At 41.5% G+C, this 24,237-nt stretch overlaps 1 protein-coding gene across 3 annotated transcripts in view; it reads right to left on the bottom strand.

Annotated features, from left to right (window-relative positions):
* Positions 1–19,032, bottom strand: part of ASB9 (ankyrin repeat and SOCS box containing 9) — a 32,124-nt gene extending 13,092 nt beyond the window's left edge. Inside the window, exons 1-4 of one of the 3 annotated variants that reach the window (XM_084869908.1) lie at positions 18,959–19,032; positions 9,935–10,176; positions 3,203–3,282; positions 471–578 (exon numbers count right to left, since the gene is read on the bottom strand). In XM_084869908.1, the coding sequence (XP_084726034.1) occupies positions 471–578; positions 3,203–3,282; positions 9,935–10,031 (285 nt within the window). In that variant the 5' untranslated portion in view covers positions 10,032–10,176; positions 18,959–19,032. Of the gene's footprint in view, positions 1–470; positions 579–3,202; positions 3,283–9,934; positions 10,177–10,350; positions 10,448–10,490; positions 10,590–18,958 lie in introns of those variants that run through there. The other 2 variants (XM_084869909.1, XM_084869907.1) reach the window with 2 other exon arrangements.
* Positions 19,033–24,237: the final 5,205 nt, after the last annotated feature.

Raw genomic sequence — 24,237 nt, 5'->3', positions numbered from 1 at the left:
ATATTTCAATCTCTGAAATAGCACAGTAAGTTACACAACTCTGTTATTTCTTACATTTTTCAGATGTAGTCTCCAAAGCTCAAACAATAAGCAACTTGTTCAAGTTTTCAATGTTAGGAAATGGTAAAGATGGCCTAGCACCACTACTCAGATCAGAAGCCAAATGTTGTGTGATTTCTACAAATATTTCACTACCTTCAAGCCATTAGAATGAAGACAGAAATCTAACAGCTATTTAATAGTACTGAGTATCAAAGAGAATGAGATAGACAGGAACCATTTCTAGCTGAAAATTCAGTACTTCATCTAATTGCTAAAGCAGACAAGCTTGATGGACATAATACTTTTGAAAAACATCCCTCTTCACATTTCAAATCAGGCTAATAAAAAAGGCCGGGGATTATTCTGAAGGGATAGAAATAGTAATTTTTCCTTCATGGCTTCTAAGATGTTATTTGAGCAGCACTTACCTGAGCTCCGTGCTTTAATAAAATGGATACACAAGAGGCATGACCTCCAAGACAGGCTTCATGGAGTGGGGACACACAATCTGCTGTGGTGATGTTCACACCCCACCCCTGGAGGAAGGAAAGTGGGCAGAATAAGGGGATTTTTTCATGTTCATTTGCATATGCAAAGCATCAATTGTCAGCCAGGAATCCAGTACTATGACAATTCTTTTAAAAGCTCACCTAGCTCAAAATCTGACAGTATATGAGGATGCAGAAAAAAACAAGAACAAAAGAGAATCTTTCATACTGCTGATGGGAATGTAATATGACACAATCACTCAGGAAAAGCTTGACGGTATCTATTAGAGTTGATGATATATATACTTATGATCCAACAATTTGACTCTGAGGTACATACACTCAAGACTGACTTTCATTTTGTTCTCTCTCTCTCGTCCTCTCAGTTGTTGGCTCCATGGCAAGGAATTATTCCTGCATGGACTCTTGCATTGTTGGGCTGGCCCTGCTATGTTCCAGTCTTTTGCCATGAGAAGAAAGTTTCTCGTGTAGCCAGTGGTCAAAGAAGGATGGGAGTTAAGTGAAGCAGAGATGTACCCAACCGACAGCTTGACACCAAACCCAGCCTAGATCAGCTGATGTAAAGACTTGTTAGCAAGAAATGTTTATTGCATATGCCACTGAGTTTGAGGCGGTTTGTTACACAGGAAGATCTGACTAAGGCAGATAGGTACTGGAATGCTCATTTTATAAAGATAGAAATTGAGTTTCCACAAAGATAACGTGCCCAGATAATGAGATAGAGCTTAGATAAAAGCATAGTTCTGGCTGATGTTTGGTAAACGCATAAATACTGAATATAAATGAGTATGAGTCCAATTTAATAAGTGACATGTAAAAGCTGCAATGATCATTTTTCATCCTATTAAAATAAGGTAAATGTTACATTTAATCTGAGAAGCTCAACTTCTTTTAGCTAGAGTTAGTATCTATATTTCTACTTATAATAAGCTGTTGCTATCAAAAACAGCTTAAGATAGGGACTTAGGGTAGTCTAAAAAATTTTTTAAGAAATTGCTTTCTGATAGGAGAGTTGTTTATTCTAGAAAAATCCATGAAATTGGAATTTGTTTTGAAAGCACTTTTATTTTCACTAACCACTACCTGATATGTATCATGTCCTTCGATTATTTATTCAATTATTGATGTAGACATTAAACCACAGTAGTAATAACAGTTTATAGGACTATCATGGAGAGGAATCACAGATATTTTTATTACATATCAATTCTTACAAATACTTAAAACAGCCAAAATATTTGTTCATCCTACTTAGAAATTATGGTAGTCATTAGAATCACCACTAAATCTTCTTTGGTGCATTAATGAAGAAGTGAATATATCACTATGTCACACACCTGTCATGTAATATCTTGATAGCTTTTCTCTATATTGTGTCTTATGTATTTAAAACATTAATCTGAGAAGAGGACTATAGACTTTGCCAAACTTTTCAAAGGGGATTATGGTCAGGAAAGGTCAAGAGCTCCTAATTTAAAAGATATATCATCTTTTCAGAGAACAGAACATACTGAACAAAAACTTTAGAATTTTGAATGGTGACAGTATCAAACTGAGCAGAGCTACTATCAACTGGAGATTCAATAGAACTACTAACATTGTAGGGTAGATAATTTTTTGATGTGCAGAACTGCTCTGTGCAATGTAGGATGTTAGGTGACATCTCTGGTCTCTATCTGCTATAATAGATGCCAGTATCACCCTACCATACCCATTTCCAGTAGTGAGCACCAAAAACATCTCCAGACATTGTCAAATGTCCCTTATGGGGCAAAATCACACCAGTTAAGAACCAAAATTACATGATAATTTTAAAGAACATAGTCTAATGAATAAAATAAAGACAACTTAAATACACTAATTTTCCCTTTATTCATTTAATAGATACTTATTACAGTATCTACTATGTATATAGAATTGTACCAAATTCTAGGATTATCCCAGCCTCCAAATTTTAAAAATGGTTGGATAGTATGAGATTTGCCTTACTATGCTGAAGAGGAATTTATATCTTAACTAGAGGCCCAGTGCATGACAATTCATGCACTGGAGGGTTTCCCTCAGCCAGGCCTGCCCCCTCTCACAGTCTGGGAGCCCTCAGGGGCAGGAGGTGACCCAGTGATCAAGGGAAGGCGATGCCCCATCACACCTCTGCTCCTGCCACTGCCAGAAACACAAGCCTCAGCCAGCCCTGGTTACCTTGGGAAGCCACGAACCCAGGCTTGCCTGTGCCTCAGGCTGGCCCTTGGTGGCTGGGGGTCTTAGAGAACTGGGGGACTTCGGAGACAGAATCGTGGCAGGGGTGGGCCCAGCCTTGCCAGGTGCCTGTGGCCCTGACAGGGCTGAGGAGACTGGGCACTGCTATCTTGTGGCTATGGGTGCTGGCATCTTTGAGGGAGTGGCAGTCAATTGGCATATTCCCTCCTATTGGTTGTGGGCACTGCCATCTTTGAGGGCAGGGCAGTCAATTAGCATATTCCCTCCTTATTGGCTGCGGGTGCCACCATCTTTGCAAAGGTGTGAGTGTCAATCAGCATATTCCCTCTTCATTAGATAGGATATCAGACTACGATTTTTTTTTCTCAGTGTGGTGAGCAATAGGATGTGCTTAATGTTTATCTTTTTTTTTTTTTTCTCAAAACGCTACCTACCTGGCCAATGAGATTCCTCAAAGTGAGCAGACGCCCATTGACTGCAGCTTCATGCACTGGAGACCAATCAGACTCAGCCCCTGTATGGAAAGGGAGGAACAGGTTACATCCAGCTTATGTACTTTAGACCAGACGCTCATCCTTGTCCATCAAATAAGAGCCTAATGGGCATTATTGGTTGGAGTCATTCAACCAAAAGCCCTATCAGGACTTCAGCATTTCTCCCCTTTATTGATGGTTTTTGTACACAGTTTATTAGAAATATCTATGTGGCTAAAGAACTACATCCGGTGTCCAGACTAAGGACAAGAGAGGTAGACTGGGATGGCAGATGGATTACTGTACTTCCATTTACACACTGATTTCAAATGGTCCATTTAGTTAAGTTAGAGCTTCACTAATCACCAGCATTAATGTGTTCAGCTGCAGTTGTCAGACTAGTTTCCTACGTGAAATACAAACTTTGGCATCTCAGCAAACAGTGCCATATACTAATAGTATTAATCAGGTAATTACATACACCATTAGGTATGGAATCAAATCTAAATCTAAATCTATACCTCCTGTCCCAGTATCAAGTGCAAATCAGAGCTCAGTCTGACTTGTAACAGGGATGTTATTTACTCCCACAGGCAGTGTGCTAATGTGGTTAAGAGAAAGCTCTGAATCAAGACCCACTTGGTTTCTTCTGAGTTGTGGGTCCCTGAACAGGCTCTAAGCTTCAGTTTCCTTCTCTGTAAAGTGTGAACAGCAATACACTTAGCCATGGCTCAGTACCTATTAGATACAATTACTATCATGCCCTCACACTAAACAGAGTCTTGGTTACACCCACAGCCACTGCTATTTAAAATAGCACATCTGTTCCACAACCATTTGGAAGGAACCCACATTCTTAGGAAGGAAGCCTGTAAACCCTATCCCCACACACTAAATGCTTTCCTCTTTCTGACTGAGTGTGGATGTAATCTGAATGAGGCATAGACCTGAATTTTTCTTGTCTTAAACTGCGACTGGTTTCCAGAACAAATGCAGGAAGTCAGAAGGTTGAAAAAGCTCTTCTGAGCTTGCTTTAGCTCCGGCCCTGCCCACTTCAGTTCCAGCTCTGCCCACTACTGCACGCAGACAAGGCCAGTCACATATAGTAGAGGGACTGCTGTTTCCTAAAAGCTGAGAAGACCTGGAGAACCAGGGTAGTTACTGATGCCTTGCAAGTTGAAAGGCCATAAAGGAGGAGGGAAGAATGCTTTGTACTTGACATGTATTGGCTGAGGTCTGCCTGCTCCATGGAGCTAGCAATGTCCCGGAAAATCTGTCCCAGTGAATAAATTACCATCTTCCCAGATGGACTCATGAAGCATGTAATAGGCGAGGGAAAGCTGAATGAGTCAACCTACACACTGCCCATCCAATGCTTTCCTCTGAGCTCTCGGATGTGCAGGAGGCACCTTAAGAGAAGTGGCTTTTCCTACCTCAAAAACCTTAGGCTCAGTAGAAACCCGGGATCCTCAAAGCCTTCTCTGAGGTTCCTACTTCTCTCAGAAAAAAAAATATTGCTGCCTCTAGCACTGAGAGCCTACAATCTACACTGTAGAAACAGAAACATTTCTCTCAATTAGAATTAAAGGATAACTAATTCTGCCCTGTTGGTGCTAATGCAAAATACCATTCACAGCAAATCATGTGAGAAGAGCCAAACATTTCAAAAGGTTTGGAAAATCAGTTGTAAACAGATTTGCAAATGGACCCTAATAGATCACCGTGTGTGATGAGTAATCTGTTTTTCCTTCACGGTGCTTAGCTGCCACACTTCTCAACCTTTCTTAAGGCAACCTCAGATAATTAGAGGTGACAGACTAAACAGTCCAGACAGGTAATTTGGGTCCTACATGGTAAATCTGTTTAATTTCATTAAAATGATGCAATTACATTATCAAGTGTAGACAAAAATGGGCTTTACTTTCTATTCATTCATCATGGAACCATTACTCCTTATATTTAGTGTAAATTAAGAATTATGTACTTCTTGAAGAGGAAAAGAAAAAGCTACCTTAGGTCTTGTACCCCCACTTTAGAATGTAGCATTAACAGAGCATGGACATATGTGTCTTTGAGAGGCACCGGGTATTGTCCTGATACATGTGGTAGAGGTTGACAATATCTCTCTAACAGTTTTATTGACTTCTAATTCACACACTATACAATTCACTCATTTAAATCTATAATTCAATGGTTTCTCGTGCATTCAGAGTAGTGCAACCATCTCCACAGTCAACTTCAGGACCATTTTATCTTCCCCAAAAGAAACCCCTTGCCCATTAGCAGTCACTCCCCATTTCTAATTCACCAACCCCTGGAAAACATTGGTCTCTTTACTGTCTCTATGGATTTGCCAATTCTAGGCATTTCATATAAACATAATCATACTAGAGGCCTGGTGCATGAAGTTCACACATCAGGGACAGGGGGGGTTCCCTTAGTCCGGCCTGCACCTTCTCCAATCCAGGACCCCTCAGGGAATGTTTGACTGCTGGTTTTGGTTTAAACCAGGAGTCAGACATCCCTCTCGCAATTTGGTACTGCTGGCTGCTAACCGCTCACCTGCCTGCCTGCTTGATCCCCCCTAACCACCTCTGCCTGCTGGCCTTATTGATCCCTAACTGCTCTCCCCTGCTGGCCTGATCACCCCTAACTACCTCTGCCTTGGACCCACCACTGTGTCTTTGTCCGGAAGGACATCTGGAAGATGTCTAGTCTAATTAGCATATTACCCTTTTATTAGTATAGATAATATGTGGCCTTATGTAACTGGCTTCTTCACTGAGCATAATGTTTCAAGGTTCATCCACATTGTAGTATGTATCAGTACTTCATCTCTTTTTATGGCCAAGTAATATCCATTATCTAGATAAACCACATTTTGTTTATTAATTTATTAGTTGGTGGATATTTATGTTACTTCCACTTCTGAGCTATTATGAATAATTCTGCTATGAACATTCATTTACAAATGTTTGAGTGGATGTGCTTTCAGTTCTCTTGGGTATACATACACCTAGGAGTAGAACTGCCTGTATAATATAGTAATACAATGTTGAGCCCTTGATGGAACTGCAGCTGTACCACATTATATTCTATCAGCACTGTATGAGACTTCTCTTTCTAAATTAGTCATTTCCACCTAGAGGTTAGTAAGGCTATCACAGTGTGCTATACTCCTGCCTAAAGAAAAACGTGGGTCCTTGTAAAGCCAAAATTCATCTCAAATTTATACAAGGACTTTAGCTTTATCGGTCTCTGAACAACTGAATGATTACATAAAAATTAAAAATTGTGACAATGAAAGGTTGGTATTTTTTCTAGCATTGAGAGCATGCATTATGTATGTATTATATAATACATACACATTATATAATACATACATAATGTGTGTGTTTATATTTATATATGTACATTTTTATGTATATATACACATGTACCAGTACAAGTATATGTATACAGTTTAGCAAATGGTATAATTTGCAACACGGGTTAGTCCACACACACTTTAGTTCTTGAAAACCACTGAAGAGATATCTGAGAGATTTTTCTCCAGGGTTTTCTAGAGCCCACACCCAAGCAGGCAACTCGTAAATTAAACCCAGAAGCTTCCTTGCCTGCCTTCCTGCTGATAACTAGAAAAAGCAAAATCAATGGGAAAGGGGACATTTTCCTACCAGAGCACGGGCAATGCTCACAGGAGACTATGGAAGAAATAGAGATTCAAGGTCTCAATCCCCTTTCCCCTGACCCCAAACTCTTTGAAACTCAAGAGCCATTATCAGTGTAGAACACATTATCCAAGCCCTTGATGTACAAATATGTTAAAGATTCTTCCCCAGTGTTTGTTCAGCCAGGGTCTATTGGTTTTACCGCCAAAATATAGATTTTAAATGAGGTCGATGGCAATACCATAGATCCAAAATGGGGCAGGAAGCTGCCCTAACAAAAAAACTCCGTAAGTCCTCCAATTAGTGCCATTAAACTTACCTTTCTTTTCAATTGAGTCTCCATCAAACCCTGCAGCACATTAGAAAGGCTGCCACTTCATTTTTATTGTAATCTCTGTAATTATTTCTTAAATTTCCGTTATTTCAAAAGAGATTTAAAAGGCACTAATTGGTACATTCTAGAAAGAGTTTTTAACGAAGCTCTGAGACCCCAGTGAACGCCAACAGAAGCATAAATGTATCTATCCTAAGAAATGTTTTGCAAGGTCAAGAGGACACAAAGAGATACTCCGAAAGAGTGGAGCATTTGCCTTCAGTCTTTGGAACGGAATTGGGTAGGGTCATTCCTACCCTATCTGATGCAGAGCCTGCCTTGCAGTCATTCCCCAGCCTCAGTCCCACACCATCAGGCTGTGCATTGGCCAACGGAATTTTTATGTTCAAAATAGAACTCCTTAATCTCCCTTCCTCACTCTGCTACCAAGCAGCTCCCCCTCCCAACTTCTCTTTTGTCTAGCCCTCTTATCTGACATTAAACTAGGCTTGAAAACATTACAATCTGGGCTGCTTTCTCTCCCTTGGCCCTAAGAGTCTGATTTATGTTTCTTTTCAAATGATCACTCCCATTTTCCCTTTCTCTGTCATTTCTAAGTTTGATCAAATGTGAGGTTCATGCCTGGATAAGTGCAATGGTTCTCAAGGCGTAGTCCCCAAATAGCACGATCAGCATCACCTTTTATAAATGCAGATTCGCAGTCTTAGCCCAGACCTACCACTGCTAAGATGCCCTGGGATAGGGCTCAGCCTCTGCATCTTATCACGCCCTCCAGGGGGTGCTGGTGCACAGGAGAGTTTGAGAACCTGTGGGTTAGCGCAGGAATTTCCTGTGATCCCACCACAATCCATCCTGATTGTGACGACCAAGTTTCATTTAGTCCAGTCTTCATTATTGCTGGATCCCTGCTCCAGAATCACCTATGGCTCCCAATTCTCTGCCTCATAAGCTAACTCTGTCATCTACCTTTTGAAGTTTCATTGTCAGGCTTCATCTCTCCAAACTTGTTCTCACTAGACTTTCTAAGAAACTCTGCATTCTGGTTGTGACAGTGTGTTCACTTTCAATATTTTTATTGCTTTTTACAGAGAGAAAGAGAGATACATTAATGATGAGGGAGAATCATCTATCTGCTGCCTCCTATACGCCCTCTACTGGGGATGGAGCCCACAACCAAGGTACATGCCCTTGCCAGAACTGAACCTGGGACCCTTAAGTTCACGGGCTGATGCTCTATCCACTGAGCCAAACCGGTTAGGGCTGTGCTCACTTTTTAAGTACTATATTTTGGAGTATATTTACACCTGTCCACCCCAACCCACTCATCCGGCCCCAACCAGGGTTTGGACTGAGATCTTTAGAAACCCTCAAGAGGGAAAAGTGGTTGGCACCTCTCTCATATGAAAATAAACATAATACTTAGCTGTAAAATAATCCTGTGGAAGTCAACCACTAAATAACTGGTTCTCTCCCATATTGATTGGTTTACTATTTCACAAATATATTTATCAACTTCATTTTAAAAAGTGATTTTCAGTACCACTCTGCTTTCTACTGCTCCAAGTTTACGCTCAGCCCATCTGATTAATCCAGCTCTGCCTCTGCAGACCCAAATCCCACTCACTGTTCAGTGTTCTGCTCATTTGACAAGCAAAATGGGATAAATGAATGAATGAAGGAGTAGTCTTATCTGTTCAATTAATTCAGAGGAAAAGCATTTTGGGTCTTATTCCTCCGGTTTTCCCCCCTTTCAGCACTTATATAGTAGGAAATTAATAAGTCTTACTTGACCGCAGGTCCCTGCTTATTGATCGCAAGTGTTATGCGCAGTCTATCAGGATGCTGGATATAATCATCTTTTCTCAAATCCCTACACCGTTTTTTCAGAATACTATCAGTTAGCAGGAACCAGCTGAATTCTCCCAGGAAATGACTCTTTCCTGGACGTGTAGACTCTGTACTTTAGCAAGGTATCACCTAACAGGTGATAATCATTCCTGTAAGATTTGTCTCCAACGTTTTAAAAAATAAGGTTCCTCTTATTTTTAATATATATTTTTATTAATTTCAGCCAGGAAGGGAGAGGGAGAGATAGAAACATCAATGATGAGAGAGAATTATTGATCGGCTGCCTCCTGCACACCCCCCACTGGGGATTGAACCCACAACCTGGGAATGTGCCCTGACCAGAATTGAACCATGACCTCCTGGCTCATCAGTCGACACTCAACCACTGAGCCACACCATCTGGGCAAGGTTCCTTTTAAAGCGAATCAATCACTTCAGTGCTCAATGTTTGAACATCCTTTATTAACCCAGCCCCACCTCAATTCCAAATACCAAAAATATCTTAATAAATGTTTTGGCAGTAAAAAAAAAAATGTTTCTATTTATAAGTAACTTTTAAACCTCCAGTGTAATGTGATATATTTGACCTTCGGAGTTAAAGTTTTTATCAGAAAATAAACACTGACAGCTCTCTATGGTCTACAGGACTCTGCAGACAGTGGTGGACACATTTTGGAATAACCATGTAAAGAATATATACCAGCAAGCTGTGTGCATCTGCCTGGCAAACTGCCCCAGGGACATATCTCCCAATGAGCCACTAAAATTGCCCAGTCCTCTTCTCTCCCTCTCCACTAACCAACCTCCCCAGCACGCTGATCCCACAACCCCTAAACTCACCTCCCATCAGTGGATTTGAGAGAAACCTGGTGGTGGCAGGAAAGACTCCTACACCCGAGGGCTTGCTGCCAGTTCTGCTTGGTGGTTCGCGATCCATGGTGCTCTCGTGGGTCAGTCAAGCTCCCTGTCCCTCTTCAGTTGGTCAGGAAAAGTCCAAACTCCAGGCTGTCCCCGCTCCTGGGAAATTCCAGCGCTGTGTGTGGCTACACTGCACCGTCCTGGTCAGACAGTAGAACAGCCGTCTGCAACAGAGAAGAGAACAGGCACAGTAATCTGAGTGCTACCTGTGGTGGTTCTCTCTCTCTCTCTCTCTCTCTCTCTCTCTCTCTCTCTCTCTCTCTCTCTCTCTCTCACACACACACACACACACACACACACACACACACACACACACACACACACTCAGATACACGCACCACCTAGCTGGCTGGAGGCTGGCTAAAATCCACGACACAGCCCCCTAGCCCCAAGTCTATAAAGCCGCTGATGTCACGTCCTTTCTAAAACCGAGACCAATCAGTGAGGAAGGCTTGGGGTTATCAGGAAGGAAACTCACACTTTGTAACTTTTGGAGAGCGAAGGAACAGGGTGGGGGTGAAGGAAGCCTTGTTCCTGGCTGCAGCCTCATTCCCCTGCTGGGATCAGTTCGTTATTTGGGGGCTTCCTGTTGAGACAAGTCCCAGAACCCAGGAGCAGACAGAGCTGGTGTTGCTGCATCCCTGCTGAGCTGCTTGCACAGCAGCATGCCCAGGACGGCCTGGCCATCTGCACATGTGGTTTCAATTTTTCTGGGAGTTTCGTATGGGAAAATGTGTCTATATGTTACAAACATGCAAGCTTAGAAACAACTTTTATTTTCTTCCTTCCAACTGCAAGGATTTCATGAAAAGCCATGTATGACCCTTCCTCCACGCATTATACATTAACTTCTCAGTAAATAATTAATGGTTACTATTGGAAAATAGATTGCTGGCCAGCACGGGGGCATGAAAGAAGCCTGCTATTTTACTGTTAATTATACAGTTTTAGTTTGTGTGTTGCCTTTACAAAATACTTGCTTTTTGCACATGTGTCTTTGCAGATATGTCCTGCTTCCCCGCACCTCTGGGTGCTGGTTCCAGCTGATGGGCATCCCTAGACTCCAGCTACTCCTCTACCAGGAGGGAGTTTTTAAAAATATATATTTTATTGATTTTTTACAGAGAGGATGGGAGAGGGATAGTTAGAAACATCGATGAGAGAGAAACATCGATCAGCTGCCTCTTGCACACCGCCTACTGGGGATGTGCCCGCAACCAAGGTACATGCCCCTGACCGGAATCGAACCTGGGACCTTTCAGTTCGCAGGCCAACGCTCTATCCACTGAGCCAAACTGGTTGGAGCCCAGGAGGGAGTTTTGCTTCCCCATCAGGGAAGACTGAGTGAGTCTCAAGCAGAGTCTGGCTGTGAAATGGTTGCAAAGTAGCATCACTGTTTCAGACTTATGGATCCTCAGTTGAAAAACACGGTGGCCATTGTTAGCAGTTTGAGGAGAGTCATTCATATTTCATAATACATTTCCTTGTACACATACATATTTATCCCCTTACTATTTTCACATAATTGTAATTATATTATCATATAGTTCTATTTTTTTACACTTTGTCTTGGAGCTCTTTACATTTCATCATATAGAACTGTGTCCCTGTTTTCAGTCATCATGGGAAGTATCCCATATTGTTCCAAAATATTTTATCATTTCCCTAAGATGGAGGCAGAATGTTACCATTTCATTTTTGATTTTAAAAAAATCCTGAGTCCCTGTTTCCTTACATACAGCTTTGTGCACACATGCAAATATTTCTGGAGGAGAGATTCCTAAGAGTGGAAATACTGAGTCAAAGGTGTGTTCATACACATGATAATTTCTCTAGAACTAAAGACACACACAAGAGTACAAATCAAAATGAAGAATTCTGAATGAGATTAGTTGATTGTGTTCATGATCATTTCCTGGTTGTGATATTGATAGTGGGGAAGGGCAAGAATAGAGCCACAGATGGCTAATAATCATTCACCTTACTACCGTGTTTCCCCGAAAATAAGACCTAGCGCATGGAAAGATAAGACATCCCCTGAAAATAAGACCTAGCGCAACTTTGGGAGAAAAAAAATTAATATAAGACACTGTCTTATTTTCAGGGAAACAGGGTAGCTATAGATGAGAAGTTTTCTTACAGGCCCTAGGAAGCCAGAGGATAAAACAAGGCTGTAAAAAGATAAGATGCCTCGATGGGTCCATGATTCAGAAAAGAAATACATTTTGAGAACAGACCAAGGTCAGGACAGCTCTGATTGGTTGCTGTGCCCGGACCCTGACCCCCTCTGGGAGTTTTCTCAGGAAGGCTGACCATTCTCTGGTCCCAGGAAATAGCTGAACTGTTTGTAACTTCACACAAGATTAGCCATCTTGTTATCGGACTTTGAGCTCCTGCAGGCCGGACAGCAGACCCTCCCCTCCCCTTTCCACGTGACACTTGCAGCTCACAGCTCCACGTAGCTATCTTCTCCCTCGTGTGTACATAATCAACCAACCAGCAAGAGGGGTCAGAGCAGAATTTCCAGGGTGACCAACTGCTCTCCCATACAGCCTGCATTATTGGAATAAACACTCATATATGATTCAACCTTGTCTCTGCTTAATTTGGCTCAAGTAGGTAGCAGGTGACCTCAGACCTATTGTGTCCAGTTTCAATATTATACTGCAGTTTTGCAAAAGTAAAACTGGGCAAAGCCACAGGAGATCTCGTCATATTATTTATTACAACTTCATGTGAATTTACAATGATCTCAGTAAAATTTTCAATTTGAAAGAAAGGTGTCCACTTAAAATTGAGATCAGCACTGCCAAATTTCCCTTCAGCTCTATTTGCACAATTAACTGAGAAGGCCATTAGCATATACGTGGTTCACTACTCCAACAGGAAAGATTTGAAGAACAATAAAACGCATTTGGCAAAGAAGGAGAAATTTACTCCCAACTAGACTGGATGACAAAGGGGCATAATGGAGAAGCTGGATGCCAACACCCTTCTTTCTGAGTAAACCCTTCATAATACAGTTTCTTTATTTAATTAAATTCCAAGAAGATAAGGTTATTCCATACTCAAATTTAAGTTTATTGTCCAAAATGACAAAAAAAGATTTCCAGGGGTTGCCTTAGTATCTGCGTGGGCATTAATCGCCTTTTAATCTTATCCTATTTAATAAAAGAGTAATATGCAAATTGGACTGTCATGCCAACACACAACATGGCCGCCCCCATGTGGTCAAAGATGGCTGCCCCCATGTGGACACAAGATGTCTGCCACAAGATGGCCAGCAGGGGAGGGCAGTTGTGGGCTATCAGGCCAGCAGGGGAGGGCATTTGTGGAGGGCCAGGCCAGCAAGAGAGGGCAGTTAGGGGCAACCAGCCTGGCAAGGTAGGGCAGTTAGAGGTTACCATGCCAGGAGGGGAGGACAGTTAGGGGTGACCAGGCTGGCAGAGGAGGGTGGTTAGGAACAATCGGACTGGCAGGGGAGCAGTTAGGTGTCGATCAGGCTAGCAGGGGAGTGGTTAGGGGGTGATCAGGCTGGCAGGCAGAAGCAGTTAGGGGCAATCAGACAGGCAAGCAGGCAGGCGAGCAGTCCTGGATTGTGAGGGGGATGTCCAACTGCCCGTTTAGGTAGTCAGACATTCCTCAAGGGGTCCCAGATTGGAGAGGGTGCAGGCTGGGCTAAGGGACACACACACACACACACACACGCGCGCGCACACACACACACATGCCATGCACAAATTTTGTGCACTGGGCCTCTAGTCCTATATAATAAAAGCCTAATATGCGAAGTGTCTGGTTGTCCAGTTGGCCATTTAACCAATCAAAGAATAATATGCTAATGATATGCTAAAGCCTCTCAACCGATCACTATGACATGCACTGACCACAAGGGGGTGGACGCTCTGACCAGTAGGTTAGCTTGCTGCTGGGGTCCGGCCGATCAGGACTGAGCTAGACAGGCTGGACATGCCCTGGGTCCCTCCCATGGTTTCTCCCTGGCTGGGCAACCTCCTGTATCCCTCCCTGTCCCTGATCATGTACTGGTGGGGTCCTTTGGCCTGGCCTGCACCCTCTCACAATCTGGGACCCCTTGGGGGATGTCCGAGAGCCAGTTTCAGCCCAATGGTGGAATGACCAGTTGCTATGATGCACACTGACCACCAGAGAGCAGACATTCAATACAGGAAATGCCCCCTGTGGTCAGTGCACTCCCATAGGGGAAGCGCTGCTCAGCCAGAAGCTGGGCTCATGGCTGGTGAGTGCAGCAGCAGTGGTGGGAGCCTCTCTCACCTCTTCAGCAGCACTAAGGATGTCCGACTGCCAGCTTAGGCCCGCTCTTAGCAGTCAGACATCCCCCTTGAGCTCCCGGACTGTGAGACAGCACAGGCCGACCTGAGGGAGCCCCCTTCTGGAGTGCACGAATTTCATACACTGGGCCTCTAGTTATATTTATAATATTGATCAACACTTGTGAATATTGGAGGATTGGAACTAATTTTTTTTAACCATTTAACAACAGTTCTTTTAGTTGGAAATTAGAAAACCATTACAATAGAAGCTCATGTATTGAATAGTTGTACAATAAGACTCGAACAAGAATGTGTTTTTAAAAATCTGTCATGATGAAGTGTTTTTGAGGAAACAGGCAAATAAAAATTGAGAGAGAGTCTACATAACAATGGAGCTGGACTCTTCAAAAATGTCAATGATGTGAAGGACCAAAGCGGGGAGGCTTTCTATATGAAATGAGAATAAAGAAACTTAATAACTAAATGTAATGCATAAGCTTTTACTGGATCCTGATTTGGGGGAATAGGGGACAAGGTATAAAAGACATCAGTGCCAGAATCATGGAAACTTAAAATGGACGTAAACAGATAATCATAGTACATCAATGTCAAATTTCCTGCATGTGGTCACTGCACCAAGTTATGTAGAAGAGTCTTTGTGGTCTTGGGAGATGCACATTAAAGTGTTTAGTGTGGAGCCATGTGGGAGCATGACACAAATGGAGAAATATGCACCCCTATGCAAAGTTGCTATTCTGAGTGTGGCCATGTATTCATCCTAATATTCTGCTAAATATTAGGAGATGATATATTCTGTATGCAAATGACCCCGCAGGAGATGATATATTCTGTATGCAAATGACCCCGCAGGAGCAGCCCCTGGCAATGATTTGTGATGGGAGAAAGCATAAGGTACTCCAGTGCAGAGAACACCCTCCCCTGACAAGCTGTGACTAGACAAGTTTCATCCCTCACCATGACAGCTTCAGGCAATGTCTCTGAAACATCAGCTGTTCTCTTTGTGTTAAGTGCATAAAATCTTCTTGCAATGAGTACTGTTACTGAAAAATGAATCATCTGTAAACCTCAGGTTGATTTGACGTGGCAATATTAGAAATATCATGAAGAAGAATCACTTTGGGAAAAACAGTTCCTTAATAAAATGAACAACAACAAAACATATAGATGTTGAATGACATGCCTGACCTTATAAGTAACTTAAAGGATTTTAAAAGAATTGAAGCTTAAATCTTCAAGTGACATAGGCAAACATATTATTTTAAATAATGGGTCACAGAAGTTGATGGATATAGTCAAATAAATAATGAATGGTTAGATGCTACAGAGATACATGGTATATGAATAGGTAATATTGGGTATTTGATAATTAAAACATTTTCCCTTCCCTCTGAGGTTCAACAGTCTGTTCATGCTTCTATGTCTCTGAAGTCTATTTTTTTCATCAGTTTATTTGGTTCATTAGATCAGCGTTTTTCAACCGCTGTTCCGCGGCACACTAGTGTGCCGCAAGATGTTGCCTGGTGTGCCGTAGGTGCAGACAAGACAAGAATTTTATAATTTTTCACTATTTTGTTTACTTAATATTTCATAATAAAGTAATTATAAAATACTTTCTTTGTGTTTATTTGATTCCTATTCAAGAGAATTACTTTATATATAGTCAATGTAGGCACAGAGTTAAATTTTTTAACATTTTCTAATAGTGGTGTGCCTCGTGATTTTTTTCATGAAACAAGTGTGCCTTTGCCCAAAAAAGGTTGAAAAACACTGCATTAGATTCCACATATGAGTGAGATCATATAATAGTTGCCTTTCTCTGACTGGCTTATTTCACTTAGAAGGCAGGGGAGGGGAGGTGGAAAGAGATCAACCAATGAACTTGTATGCATACAATGTATGCATAACCCATAGACACAGACAATGGGGTAGTGAAGTCCTGGGGGAGGGGAAATGGGAGTGAGCTGGAAGAGATAATGGGGGGGGAGGACCTATGTAATATTTTCAACAATAAAGATTAAAATAATTAATTGTTCAACATAGTACTGGAAGTACTAGCCATTGTGATCAAACCAGAAGAAGAAATAAAAGGCATCCAAATTGGAAAAGAGTAAAACTGTCCTTATTCACAGATGACATAGTGTATGCAGAAAACCCTAAAGATTCCATCAAAAAATTATTAGACTTAATAAATTTGACAATGTAGCAAGATACAAAATTAACACCCAGAAATCCATGGCATTTTTTTATATACCGATAATTAACTCACAGAAAGCAAAACAAAACAAAACAAAAAAATGAGTTTGGCAATGTGACAGGATACAAAATTAATGCCAAGAAATCCATGGCATTTCTATATACCAATAATGAACTTACAGAAAGAGAGACTAAAAAAGCAATACAATTTACCATCACACCAAAATAATTAAGATACCTAGGAATAAACTTAACTAAGGAGGTAAAAGACCTATACACAGAAAACTACAAGACACTGAAAAAAGAGATTGAGAAAGACATAAACAGATGGAAGAACACACTGTGTTCATGGATTGGTAGAATCAACATCATTAAACTGTCCATACTACCCAAAGCAATCTATAGATTCAATGCACTCCCCATTGAAATACCAACGGTATTTCACAGACCTAGAAAGAATTTTCCAAAAATTTATCTGTAATTAAAAAATACCCCGAATAGCCACAGCAATCCTGAGAAAGAACCAAGTAGGTGGGATCTCAATACCAGATTTCAAGCTGTATTACAAAGCCACTGTTCTCAAAACAGCCTGGTACTGGCACAAGAACAGACATATTGATCAATGGTATAGTATAGAGAACCCAGAAATCGACCCAAACCACTATGGCCAATTAATATTTGACAAAGGAGGCATGAACATACAACAGAGTCAAGACAGTCTGTTCAATAAATGGTATTGGTAAAATTGGACAGATACATGAAAAAAAATGAAACTAGACCACCAACTTACACCATACACAAAAATAAACTCAAAATAGATAAAGGACTTGAACATAAGACGAAACCATAAAAATACTAGAGGAATCCACAGGCAGCGACATCAGACATATGCTGAAGCAATTTCTTCACTGATACTGCTCCTAGGGCAATGGAAACTAAAGAGAAAATTTAAAAATGGGACTACATCAACATAAAAAGCTTTTGCACAGCAAAAGAAACCATAAACAAAACAACAAGAAAGCCCACTGTATGGGAGAACATATTTGCAAATGTTATCACTGATGAATGTTTAATCTTGAACATTTAAAGGGAACTCATACAACTCAATAAAAGGAAGATAAACAATCCAATAATAAAAATGGCAACCGACCTACATAGGTACTTTTCAAAAGAAGACAGAGGCAAAGAAACATATGAAAACATGTTCAAAATCACTAATAATCTGAGAGATGCAAATCAAAATAACAATGAGGTACCATCTCACACCCGTTAGAATGGCTATCATCAACAAACAACAAGTGCAGGCTAGGATGCGGAGAAAAAGAAACCCTCGTGCACTGCTGGTGGGAATGCAGACTGGAGCAGCCACTGTGGAGAACAGTATGGAGTTTCCTCAAAAAACTGAAAATGGAACTCCCATTTGACCCCATAATCCTACTTCTAGGAATATATCCAAAGAAACTAGAAACACCAATCAGAAAGGATATATAAACCCTTTCTTCATAGCAGCACCATTCACCATAGCTAAGATTTGGAAACAGCCTAAGTGCCCATCAACAGATGGGTGGATTAGAAAACTATGGTACATCTACACAATGGAATACTACGCTGCTGTAAAAAAGAAGGAATCCTTACCATTTGCAACAGCATGGATGGAACTAGAGAGCATTATGCTAAGTGAAGTAAGCCAGTCAGAGAAAGAGAAATATCACATGATCTCATGATGGGCCGAGGACAGCAGCAACTTCAGGCTCCCTGGCGGGGGTCCTGCAGCCTCCCACTCTGCAGCTCTAGAACAATAGAGAGACTCCCCTAAGATGTCGCAGGGGGTGGTTTTTACACCCAGTGCTCCAAAAGTTAAAAGATGACTGGACAGGGCCCTGGACCGCCAAGAGCTAGAAAGGTAATTGGACAGGACCCACCCTAGACCGGCAAGGAGCATCGGGGAGTCTCCTCAACTGACCAAGATGGCGCTGGGGTCGGTTCTTACATCCAGCACGCCCCCCAAATGAACAAAAACAGATCCAGAGACAGAGAAACATGGATCAGACTGTCAAACCTCAGAGGGAAAGCAGGGGAGGAGGGGGATGGGGGAGAGATCAACCAAAGGACTTGCATGCATGCATATAAGCCTAACCAACGGACACAGACAACAGGGGGTGAGTGTATGAGTGGGGGTGGGGATAAGGGGGGTAATGGGGAAATAAGGATACATATGTAACACCGTAATAAAGAAATTTAAAAATTAATTAATAAAGGGAAAGGAAACAGGAAAAAAAAAACACACATTTTCCCTTAAAATGACTCATTTTGTGTATATATAAAATGCTTTTTAAACGCTTTTTTTTAAAAAAAATAATCTTCTTAATCAGTAAATACCACTTTAAATACTTTCTAAGAAATAGTATTGCCTTGGGCAGCCGTCAGGGCGCAGACCTACCTGGCCGCTTCGTCCGCGTGTGGGCTGTGCAAAGGACTCTGCTCCAGAGGCGTCCTGTGGGCACCGTGTCCAGCGCTGGGAGATGGGCCGAGATAATCAGCAACTTCAGGCTCCCTGGCGGGGCTCCTGCAGCCTCCCACTCCGCCGCTCCAGAACAATAGGGAGACTCCCCTATGGGGCAGGGGGTGGTCCTTACACCCAGTACACCAAAAGTTAGAAGATGATTGGACAGGGCGCTGGACCTCCAAGAGCTAGAAAGATGATTGGACAGGACCCTGGACCGCCAAGAGCTAGAAAGATGATTGGACAGGACCCTGGACCGCCAAGAGCTAGAAAGATGATTGGACAGGACCCACCCTGGACCCGCAAGGAGCCTCTGGGAGTCTCCTCAACTGACCAAGATGGCTGGGGGTGGTTCTTACATCCAGCACGCCCCCGCAAAACTGATTGGACAGAGACTCATCCCGCCAAAAGCTAGAAAGGTGACTGGACAGGACCCAGAAGCCCCCCTCCCCCATTCTGCCCTCCCACACGCACACCGCTCCCACCCCCTGCTGTAGACTGGTAGGGAGCCTTGGGAGTCTCCTCAACTGACCAAGATGGCACAGGGGCAGTTCTTCTGCCCAGCGCATCAAAAGCTAGAAGGGTGATTGGACAGGGCCCTAGCAGCCCCCCTTTGAGGTGTAGACCCACAGAGGTCCTCGGAAGCCTCCTCAACTGGGCAAGATGGTGCAGGGGGCGGGTTCTTACACTCAGCAAATCAAAAACCAGAAAGATGATTGGACAAGGCCCCCTAAGCTGCTGTAGACCCGCAGAGATCCTCGGAAGCCTCCTCAACTGGGCAAGATGGTGCAGGGGGCGGGTTCTTACACTCAGCAAATCAAAAGCTAGAAAGATGAATGGACAGGGCTGCAGCCCACCAAAAGCTAGAAAGATGATTGGATAGGAAAAATAAACCTCTCCCCTCCCTATCCCTGTAGCAGCCTTGAGCAGGAAGGGGAAATGGCCTTTGAGACGGGAGTCCACCATTTTGTGTACCAGCACCTGTCTTATGAGGTTGGCTCTCATTGTGGCCAGCCGAACTCACATTTTCAGTTACAATACTTAAAACATTTAAAAATGTTTCTTTAAAAAGTACAAAGTTCGTGCTACTGTCATTTATAATAGCAAGAAATTAAAAATAATGTAAGTATCCAGCAATATGGAAATAGCTAAAAAAAAAAATAAATAACGATACAACCATTTAAAAGGATAGTTCAAAGGATTTGAAACTTAGAAAATCATTGCAATATGGTTTGTTGGAAAAGCAGAAATAAAAAAATACTTTCATAATAGGACTGCTATATTAAATCAGGCAAAGAAACAAAAAATAAAACAATACCATGATGTACTGGAAAAAGTCACTAAAATTTAATAGTAAAAATTAATTAATATTAGATATATATGTGAATAGTTCTTTTTAAATGAAGTTACCTCACCAGCGTTTTTGCCTAATTACCATATATAAAAATAGTAGTTCTCCCTATTACTCTTGACCTCAATATGCTTTATTTTTCTTATCAGTTCTGAAATGATATTTAGGTACATGTTGCTTATTTCCTGTTGCCTCTACTAACACATAAGCTATCCTTTTCATAGCCTCAAAGAGTGTCTGGCATATAATAGATGCTGAGTAAAAACGTGTTGGATGACTCAAGAAGTTAGCCTATAGCACTTCAAATATGATAGAAATTGTAATTTTTAAAAAAGTGCACCATTTGTGGAATAAAACATTCCACATCCCGTGAAAAATGAAATAATCTCTATTGTGTTAGAATCCCCCCAAAGAAAGCCATATAACCTCACATAAACCAGATGATTTCTCTGATGCTCTAATTCTAGCTTGATGGATGTAGGTTTTAAAGTGAAATAAAGGCTGCCTTTAGACCAATCTCTAAATTCATAAATCACAAAACACTGACTGCAGCACATGAGAAATAGGCACTGGGACCTGTTCTGCTTCCACATATTTCTGGAACCAGAGAATCAGTTCTGGTAAGTGGTCTCTTGAGACCCAGTTCAGGATTGGAGTGTCCCACTCCACACACACAGACACACAGACAGACACACACACCTACCAGAGGTGGGAGGTCCATACACATGATTTGTGAGATCCGTGGTCTGCAGATTCAGGAAGTGGATGGAACAGAAGAATTCTGTAGTTCCTTGGGGTCACAGATAGACTGAATATCCTACGACACCTTAGGACTTAACACAAACAGGTTGACTAAAAAAAAAAAAAAAAAAAAAAAAAATGCCCTCGGGATAACACTTTGAAGGTACAAAGCCTCTAACTGCTGAATGTTCTATGATATGTATTTTATTATTTATTTATTTATTTATTTATTTATTTATTTATTTATTTATTTTCTGTTCTCAGTTTATTACATGAAGGAATTACGCTAGTCCAAGTTAAAAGCAGAATCCAAATGTCTTAAACTTGTGACAATGGACAGAAAGGAAATTCTCCTCATTGCAAGGAAATCCTCACTTTGGCTTCAGTGAGCCAAAAGCTCTTAAAACCCATGAACCTTCAGCTGGTTATCCTTAGCCAGTCCAGTCTCTTTGAGGAACAGAATTTGTTCTTGTGGTGGTTACCCTGTACTAAATTATTTCTCCATATATTCTGGATGTTCAAATACACCATTGCAGGCAAATTTCTTCTTAAAAGCCTTCACTAGATTCTTTTTATCATCATCAGCCGCAGAAATCCCTTGGGCAGTAGTAAGGGTCTCCCTGCTGCTCCTCTGTTGAATTCTTATCCTATATAATAAAAGCCTAATATGGAAATCTGAACAGAAGAATGACCAGTCAGTATGATGTGCACTGACCACCAGGGGGCAGACGCTCAAAGCAGGAGCTGCCCCCAGCCCCCAGGCCCCAGGCCAGCCAAGGCAGGTGCCAGCAGGAGGCCTTCCCCAATCGCAGCAGCAGAGTGACTGGAGGGCAGGGCTGGGTAGCAATTGCCCTGCCAGTCACCTCCTGCAGAGGAAGGTGACTGGCAGAGGTTGTGGGGTCAGTAAGCAGGTAGTGCCAGGCTGGCCAAAGTGAGTGCCAGCGGGGGACCCCTAATCACCCCACCAGTCACCCCACAAATTGGTCCCGATCGCCAGCCAGGCCTAGGGACCCTACCTGTGCATAAATTCCATGCACAGGGCCTCTAGTATGGATATAATCGATCCTCAGTTCCAGCAGGAAGCAGATAATTACCCTTACTTGCATCAGAAAAGGGGTAAAAGAGTGGAGGTTGTGGATAGTGAATTCTTATCCTATATTAAAAAATTAAGGATAACCAGCTGAAGGTTCATGGGTTTTAAGTGCTTTTGGCTCACTGAAGCCAAAGTGAGGATTTCCTTGCAATGAGGAGAATTTCCTTTCTGTCCATTGTCACAAGTTTAAGACCTCAGCTTGTAAAGTATAAGCATTTGGATTCTGCTTTTATTGTAACTGGGACTAGCGTAATTCCTTCATGTAATAAACTGAGAACAGAAAATAAATAAATAAATAAAATGCAATATAATAAAATCCTAAAATAGGATTCCTTTTCCTTTGTGGAAGTTGCTGACCTTCACTTTTGGAAGGCTGCTGAGGGAGAAGGCAGGTGTCTGGGACAGAGCATCAGAAAGCGAGGGGGCTCAAGGTGCTGAGCCTTTGACTGGTAACTCAGTGACTGGGGCTGATATGTATTTTAATTTATCAGTATTTTCCTTTAAAGTTTCTCTGTCTGATATTATGCTTAGAAAAGACCATCCTTTTCATGCATATTCATGAACATCTTATTCTAGTATTTCATAGCATCATTTTTAATTTTTTAACATTAAAAAAATGAGATTTGTTTTTGAAATATGATGTAAAGTAAGAATTTAATATTTCCCCAAATAATTAATTAATCAAGATTAACTTACTTCATATTCCAAAGTCATCAAAATGAGGAAAATGGTCCAGAACAGTACTAACAGAAATACTAATGACATGTTAAGTTAAATTTTTATTGTAGTCACATTTAAAAAGAAAAAATAAGTGGAAATAATTTTAACGATGAATTTTATTTAAGCTAATATATTCAAAATATCATTTCAATGTGTAATCAGATCAAAATCTTTAATAAAATATTTCATTCTTTTTATTTCTACTGAATCTTCAAAACATGGTATGTATTTTACACTCGCAGCACTTCTCACTTCAGCCTAGCTACATTCCAACTGCTTAGTAGGCACATGTAGCTAATGGTTTCTGTAGTGAGTAGCATGTGTGTAGAGCAGTGCTTCTCAACCTCAGCACTGCTGACTTTTTGGGCCTGATTAATTCTCTGCTGTGGAGATCTGTCCTGTGCCTTGTAGGATGATCAGCTGCATCTCCAACCTCTATCCACTAGATGTCAGTCGCATCCCTCCCCCAGATGTTACAACCAAAAATGTCCCCAGACTTTGCCAAATGTCCCTGAGACTGGGTAAAAGTAGGGCAAATTGTCCCCAGTTGAGAATCAGTGGTCTAGAAAAACTGGGGGAAAAGACATGTTTGGGAAAAATCTTAGGATCATCAAAGAGAATTTTTTTCTATTTAGAAGCTAATATTACTATAGTCACTGAACCATAATAGGAGTACTTACAATAATTAGTCTATCCAATTTTCATGTTTTAAATTCACAAAAGGGGTGAGGGGAAGAGGTTGGGAAGAAGAAAAAGGAGATGGAGAAGAAGAAAAAAGGGAAGAGGAAAGCTGTTTCTGAGTATTTTTGTTTATTTTAGGCCACTACTTATAGAAATAATATTGACCCACAAATCTTGGTGACTGGCATCAACCTGTAATTATTTCAAAAACCCTGGTACTCTTGGTCTTGAAAATATGCTGATGGAAGCTTAGGTTGAAACATGCATCAACTCGTGCCTGTGGGTTCAGGTAGTGGGAACACTTGGTGTTGCTGGATCCTAGAACTGTCTACCTCACATAACAGAATCAAAAGTTATGGGAAACAGACCCCCAACCTCCAGGTGAGCTAATATCTTCCAACAACTCTCTTACCAACCAGGAGCTCCAAAACTGGGAGCCTTGATAACTTCTGTGTTTTTAAAGTATTCCTCTTTTTTATTTGTTTTTTAAAAAAAAAAAAAAAAAGGCAAGGAAGGCAGCTATGCTAACCACTACACAAAAACTCATAGTCACAGATAACAGTATGGTGATTACCAGAGGGAAGAGGGCAAGTGGTCATAAAGGGTTAAGGGGGTCAAATATATGGTGAT

The sequence above is a fragment of the Pipistrellus hanaki genome, assembly GCF_964339955.1.
Source record: "Pipistrellus hanaki genome assembly, chromosome: X".
Lineage (NCBI taxonomy): Eukaryota > Metazoa > Chordata > Mammalia > Chiroptera > Vespertilionidae > Pipistrellus > Pipistrellus hanaki.
The sequence above is the reverse complement of the archived record's forward strand: the minus strand, read 5'-3'. Positions and strand labels throughout refer to the sequence as shown.